The 7,626-nt window shown below is 32.3% G+C and overlaps 1 protein-coding gene across 2 annotated transcripts; it reads left to right on the forward strand.

Moving 5' to 3' along the window:
• Positions 1 to 1,553: 1,553 nt before the first annotated feature.
• On the forward strand, positions 1,554 to 5,386 carry LOC21395738 (heat stress transcription factor A-6b). Of its 2 annotated transcripts, XR_002901821.1 has the most exons (3): positions 1,554 to 2,187; positions 3,939 to 5,001; positions 5,117 to 5,386. XR_002901821.1 is itself a non-coding variant. In XM_010088799.2 (2 exons), the coding sequence occupies exons 1-2, from the start codon at positions 1,858 to 1,860 to the stop codon at positions 4,707 to 4,709; spliced, it is 1,101 nt and encodes a 366-aa protein (XP_010087101.1). In that variant the 5' UTR covers positions 1,554 to 1,857; the 3' UTR covers positions 4,710 to 5,091. The 2 variants fall into 2 exon arrangements, 1 of the variants encoding a protein (XP_010087101.1); XM_010088799.2 differs by lacking the exon at positions 5,117 to 5,386 and having other exon boundaries at positions 3,939 to 5,091.
• The last annotated feature ends 2,240 nt before the right edge of the window (positions 5,387 to 7,626 follow it).

The following is a 7,626-nucleotide window of genomic DNA, read 5'->3' on the forward strand; positions in this document are numbered from 1 at the left end:
TTCTCCATTCTATAATTTTGTTGATTTGAGAAATGAGAAATCTAGAGTGCGTTTAAAATTATTTTTGAAAACATTTTCGCACGTCTTTTGAGACACAAAAACGGTCTACAACTTACGTTTGTTTAATAAAAATTTTGAAAACGGAAATGAAAACAAAAAACAATGAGAATGATTTTTATGAAAAAAATGATTAAAAGTTATTTTTCCTTTTTCGTTTTTATTTTCTAGTACTTATCAATAAAGTTATATTGGATAATTAATTATTAATTAATAGTTAATAAATAGATATACTTAATAACTAATCAATAGATAGTCATTACTTAATTATTAATTAAATATTAATTTATTACTATTAAGTTTTTAATTTTATTAATAAAAATAATAAATAAATATTATGTTAATTATAATCTATTAATTAGTAAATAAAAAATAAATAGTAATTACTCAGTTTATAAGTAATATTAAATTATAATTATCAATATGTAATATATTAATCAATAATAATTAATAATTGATAATTAGTAATTAATCAGTACAAAAAGAATAATTACCAATATTAATAAATTATGTATATACTAATTATTTTTCTTAAAGAATAATTACCAATATTAGTAAATTATGTATATACTAATTATTTTTCTTAATACACTAACTAATTACATACAATCTAATAAATATGAGTGCCTTACTAACATAGTGATTATTTATAATTAATTACTAATTACTATTTTTAATTATTTAGCATATTAATTTATTATATATATAGTTTAATTACTAATGTACTTATTAATGATAATTTATCCATTATTATTATATTATTAATATATTAATTTTTATTTTCCAAATCATTATCAATTATTAATTATTTAATATATTAATTTAAATTTATTAATGTACTCAAAACAAATATAAATATAACCAAAAATGATTTTATTTTTTTATCATATTCAAATCAATATCTTAAAAGACCCAAAAAAATGTAATTTTAAAATAATTTTTAAAACACTTTTATTTTTATTTTTGTAGAGAAAATAAAATTATTTTAAAAACACGGCCCCTAGAGTATATTTCCAAAATGATGGAACCCAATAATTAGTGGGGTACGTTCCCAACCAATCAGATATCGCACATCCAAATTGTGGACAATAAAAAAACTCCAATAGTGAGACCCACCACTCTCTCTCCTCCCATCCCCATAGAACTTCCAGAACTTTCTCCTCTCCCTTCTCCGCCTATATATGCCAGTTGCCAATCAAGAAAGCTAAGTGGCACACCCATAACAAAATACCAATAAAATATTTTCTCCACAACCAAGCTCTAGAACTTTCCTTCCATTTTTCCGTTTCTTTATAACCAAAATCCCTTCTCTATATTTAACCCCTTTGGACACCAAGTGTGCATCTTTCGTGGATGTTTTTAATCTATCCACTTCTTAACGGCTTCAACGACTTTCCCCTATCAAAAAAATGGTCAAGGAGTCCCAAGAAGAAGATGAAGAATGAACATTAAAGACCCAACTTTTTTCCTTCTCCCTTTTTTCATTTATACATCTTTCCATTCTCCCTTTTTTCTCAAACTCTTTTATTTTCATTTTTCTCCTACTTCGTTTGTTTCATTTCCACAACTCCATCAATTTCTTCAATTAATCAATCAAGCCAGGCCTTTTCTCATCAATTTTTTTCGCCTCTGCATTGGACAGAGGAACAACCATCGCGGACCGACCAGAATTCGGTGATCAGTTAACCGGAACCGCAAACAAATTCAACTGTAGATTTCACCTTTCTTTGCTTCTAATTTCGGAGCGAAGAAGTACAAGTGAGCAGAAGAATCAAATTAATCTTGCGCAATCTTGGAGCCATGAATTATCTGTATCCAGTTAAGGGAGAGTATCCAGTGGCGAGTTCTTCTTCGTCTTCTTCGATAGGTGACGGCGGGGGCGATGGTGCGGCGGCGGCGATGATGGCTCTGCCGCAGCCAATGGAGGGCCTCCACGACGTGGGGCCACCGCCGTTCCTGACGAAGACGTACGACATGGTGGATGATCCGACGACCAATCGCATAGTGGCTTGGAGCAGAGATGGCGGTAGCTTTGTCGTTTGGGACCCTCATTCGTTTTCTGTGAATCTGCTTCCCAGATATTTTAAGCACAACAACTTTTCAAGTTTTGTTAGGCAGCTCAATACTTATGTAAGTTTGCTTCAATCTTTTGTTTTGCTTTCATTGATCGGAGAAATAAATGATTTTAACAAACAAAAAAAAAAAAAAAAAAAATTTTTTTTTTTAATCGTCGATAAGAATTTTGAATTTTGGCCGAAATATATATTTTTCCTTTTAATTTTGACTTCCTTTCTCTCTCTTTCTTTAAATCTTCATTCTTGGAATTGGAAGATACACAAGTAACGAATTTTAAGCAAAAAACCAGAAACTTGTGTAACGAATTTAAAAAAAAAAAAAAAAAAAAAAAAAAAAAACGAAAACTGACTGAAATGTTGCATTGGTGATCATGAATAATGAAATAAGGAAACTAGGATTTTTATTTTTATTTTCAATCAGAATGGAATTAAAGTTCTTTTAGTGAAAAAAGTAAATGTTTTATTTTTTTTTTCCCCTACTCCTGAGAGTACAAAAATAAATATTTTTTATTTAGGAATTTCTCCTGTGTTTTTTGTACTTTTGAGAAATCTCCTTTTTATTTTTGCTAATTTAATCCGGTTAGAACTTTTTATGAATTAATCTTACGTCTTGAATTCCTCTCTATTTTAAATCCCGTTTATACTCTCTAACGTCTTCTTATATTTTATTTATTTTCTTGGTTTTGCTGATGCAATCCAAGAATTTTTTTCCCGCGTTTTTATTTCCTACCTATTTCTTCTCGCTTTTCTTTTCTATCGTTGTTGTTTTTTTTTTTTTACGGGTCTTTTCTTACGTCGTTTGCAATATCATCTTATTTATTTTCTTTTCTATTCCTATGATTACGTATAAGATTTTTTTTTTTTTTTTTTGTTGCTACTGGAACGCTTTCTATATTTTGGTTCGTGTTTATTTTCATTTTTTTTAACCACTCTTGTTTTTTTTTTTTACCGATTAAAGCAAAATATTCAAAAAAAAAAAAGAAAAATATTTTTTTAATCTAAAAATTAGGTTTTGCCTGGAATATTCATAGGGTTATCTTTCTCAAAATAAAAAAAAATTAAAAAAAATTAAAAAAATCAGTATAGATTCTGGAATTCACTTTCCTCCAAGTTCGTGAACGAACAGAGCAATTTATTACCCGTGTGTTTCTAGAATGTTCATTGACGCATCTGCTTTTCTCTGCACCGTTTTTAATTTTTTATTTTATTTTATTTTATTTTTGAAATGTTTTCCCTCTTGTCTTTTCTTCCATATCTTTTTCTGGGCGTGTATCTCCCACTGTCAACTGTTTTGTTTCTACATTCTTTACTATTTTTTACAGTAACTTGTCTTTTCTGTCAACCTCACCTTTATAATTTCATCTTCAATGAAAACCCCTTGTTTCTGCATCTTCGTATGGTTGTCTTTATATGGACCCTCACCATCAATTGCAAAATCACGGTAAACGTCCCTTTCAAATACTTTATGGTCTTAACGCGGAAATCCAGAATATTTTTATTTGCTGGAAAATTACGTGACAAGAGAAAAAGATATCGGTCGACTTGTGGGATTACATCAAATTTATGTGACAGAAGAAAAAATTATCGATAGAACATAATTCTTCATTATATCAGAATCATACTAACTTTTGATCAGATATTATAATTTGACAAAATTTATTGAAAATCGGTTTGTAACTGTGTTGTTAGTAGTTGGTATGATAAATAGAATTAATTCTTATTTATTATTATTATTTTGTTTTCCTTTCTTTTGTTCTGTTGGAGAACTTAGTATGAATTATATTGGGTTTGGTTTGAAATGTGCAGGGCTTTAGGAAGATTGATCCAGACAGGTGGGAATTTGCCAATGAAGGGTTCGTAAGAGGCCAAAGGCATCTGCTGAGGAACGTCAGGAGAAGAAGAGGTCCTAGTTCTCAGCCACTAATTCCCTCTGACCAGCAACAAGCAGCTGCCTTAGGGCCTTGTGTTGAGCTAGGCCGGTTCGGTCCCGACGGAGAAATAGACCGGCTGAGGCGCGATAAGCAAGTCCTAATGATGGAACTAGTCAAGCTTAGACACCAGCAACAGAACACAAGAGCACATCTCCAAGCAATGGAGCAACGACTGCAAGGCACTGAAATGAAGCAGCAACAGATGATGGCTTTCTTGGCAAGAGCAATGCAGAACCCGGCTTTTCTCCAGCAATTGGTCCAGCAAAAGGAGAGGCGAAAAGCGCTCGAGGAAGCCATGACCAAGAAGAGAAGGAGACCAATTGACCAAGGGCCTAGTACTAGTAGTGGCTCTAGTGAGGTTGGACCAACAAGCGCCATAAAGATGGAGCCTCTTGATCATGTTGTTGGGGATTATGGATTTGAAGTGTCCGAGCTCGAAGCGCTTGCGCTCGAGATGCAAGGGTTCGGGAAGGCGAGGAAAGAGGAGGGAGATGAGGAAGAGCTTGAGCCTCTGGAGAGTGGGGATAGGGAACTTGATGAGGGGTTTTGGGAAGAACTGTTTAGTGAGGGTGTTAAGGGTAGTGATGATGAGGATGTTAATGTGTTGGCTGATCGTTTTGATTACTTGGGTTCTAGCCCAAGTTAAAAAAATAATTAAAAAAAAAAGAGATTAAAAATAATGCTAATAATAATTCTACTAGGCCAATGACTGTTTTTGATCTGGGTTAATTTCTTGTTGTTGACAGAAAGGACAATTTGGGGACTCAAAGAGCAGTGTAGTACTGGTGGAAATCATCTTGTTTCTGGTGTCTCTAACCCCTATTACTTGCTTTCTTCTGTCTTTCATAGTTTTCCTTCTTCATTTTGTACATCTTTTTCCCTCTCATTTTTCTCTATCTTGGTTAGGTGCGAAGCGTTGATTTGGACAGAAGGCTATGGTAGTCTAGTTTTTCCTTTTTTTTGTTTCTCTCTCTTAATGATGATTAATTAATCAATATCAAGGCTCATGTCTCGTGTATTTTGCTCTTTCTCTTGGTCCTTAAATGACTGTAGAAAGCTGTTGATCTGGACAAAGATGTACCTGCGAGGTCCGAGAACCACAACTGAAATTTTGTTTTTTGCATCCAAGTTGCTGTTGGTAGTTAACACCATATGTCGGTTTGATATTTTTTTTCTCTCGTCTTTATCTTCTTTGAATTGCCCTTTAATTTATTGCTTTTGTGATGCACCATAAAGATCAGAAATGGTCGGTGGCACATTTCAATTCTTCATGACGCCACATATATATTTACAATGTAGATTTTTTGATGCCATGGAAATCTGGTCTTCATCGGTCACTTTCACCAGATATGAAGTGTAGTGTGAACTGGTAGCGTATCATTCTTTAGAACCATCAAATCAAACGAATTTGTTTGGTAATTTACGTATGTATATACAACACAAGCAGACATACTATAGTGTAATATGTAAGACAAAGATTTGGAATTTTTACAGTTAAAACACTGTGGAACTGAGCTTGTTTATTGCAAGTTAGTTTGATGCTATATCTTTTGTGAGCTTCCTTGGCACTCTTAGGTGAGATTTGAGAATGAGATTGCAAGTTAACCAAATCTGGTGAAGCTACAAATAGATAATTCAAATTCAACTGGTTATAATGATTTTTTGGGAGAACAAAAATAGGAGAAAGAAATGATCTTTCTTTTGTTGTGTTTGGTATGAATTTCTCTACTAGTTCTTCTATTGGGAGATTTTTTGTTCCCTCTTTTACCCTTTACCAAACAAAGTGTATGTCCCAAAATTCTTTTACCAAGTTATTTACTTTTACCTCTTCTTTTATTTTTCCTTCCTTCCAAACAAGCTGTAAAAAGATTGAGGAGCATGAAAAGGCAATTAAGTATGGATCTATTTGACTACGTTCTATTTTACGGCATCGTTTAATTCACTGATTCGAATTTTTAATTTGAGTTGTGACTTTATGTGAGAGTTTTTAACTGTAGTAAAAAAAGTTAAAAGTGACTTTTTGTGAAAATTTTTAACTGTAATAAAATTGAAATTAAAAACTCAAATCGATAAAATAAACAAGACCTATATGGCATTGTTCACTTCGCGGATTCGAGTTTTCAATTCGAGTTGAGATGTGACATTTTCTGATAGCTTTTCACTATAGTAAAAAAAGTTAGATGTGACATTTTAAAAAAGTAAAACAAAAGAGAAATAGTAAGAGGAGTGGTCGTTAAATTCGTAAGATGTCTTCCTTTCAATCACTTATTTCGACCAAACCTCGTACATCAATATTTATTTTAGAACTTTCCCTCAAGCACTACTACAATTTAACCTAGAAAGTATTTGTGACGAAATTTGTCAACATAAATAAGTGAATATTTACATTGACATATCATCGCAAAGAAATTTTAAAATTTATATGATTGTGTTTCCAATTATGCAAAGTCCAAAACTTGCATGATGGTATTTCCAATTATAAAAAGTCCAATTTGAGAGATAGCTTCTAATTATCTCTTATTTAGGGGACGTTTATTTTCTATATTCGTCATTGATTTTAAATCATGATTCATGATTCTTTACAGTATTTTTTCTCATAAAAAATACACATAAAAAAAAATAATTTTAAATCATAATTTTAAATACATAAACTAAACGTTATCTTAACAAATCCACTGAAAAAAAGTTGATCTCAGCTACCCATCTTCCTTGATCCTTCCCAAACAATGATTCGGGGAAAGATATTTTCCACAAATCAAGACACGATCATGACCGCGAAACAATACAAAGAACCGATGCTTTTCCAAAACGAACGTACAGGATTAAAAGAACAAATTAAGATCGTGATCTCAGGGGGGTGACGCATTTATTCGGGTCATGTAAAGCAATGTAAACACATCTGTCCACTGAAAGTTTGCCACGTCAAATAAGTAGGTCTAAGTAACATGTGGGCCCATGGTCCACACGGTAATTGATGGGGCGAAGAGTAGGAGAGCACTTTCGGGAGAGGGAAAGGAAAGCTTAAATACTGCGGCAATTGCCTTGTGAAAGGCCTCATAAGGACGGGCGATTTCTCGACGGCCTCGTTCCCAGCCTAGAGAGAAACTAGAGAGAGAGAAGCTAGAGAGAAAAAGTCCCAGAGCTTCTTCAATCTCAGGTATTTTCTGGTACTTTTATTGTTTTTTCTTTTTTTTTTTCCTTCTTTGTTTGCTTTTCGCGTTTTTTATATATCTGTGATTTTGTTTCTGAAAATTTCGTCGTGAATAGTGAATTCAAACGAAGCTGAATGTGATGAAGATTGATTGTTTCAGTAGCGTAATGTTTGTTAGATCTAAGGTTTCAGTTCTCAGATTACAGGATTTGTTTTTGCTTTATGCTTATTAGCTTTTCTGTTCATTATTGTTATTGTTATTTATGTTTGTTTTAAGTAAAATTCAACATAATGCGGCTATATTTTATAATTAGTTGTTTATTTACCTGCATGTTTCAAAGCTTTTGAGCATTCAGAAGTTTGATCTGAGTTTCGTTTTCATTCTGTTTGTAACTCTTTTATTAATGCAAAA

This window comes from Morus notabilis, unplaced genomic scaffold (assembly GCF_000414095.1).
Source record: "Morus notabilis unplaced genomic scaffold, ASM41409v2 Scaffold345, whole genome shotgun sequence".
Taxonomy (NCBI): Eukaryota; Viridiplantae; Streptophyta; class Magnoliopsida; order Rosales; family Moraceae; genus Morus; species Morus notabilis.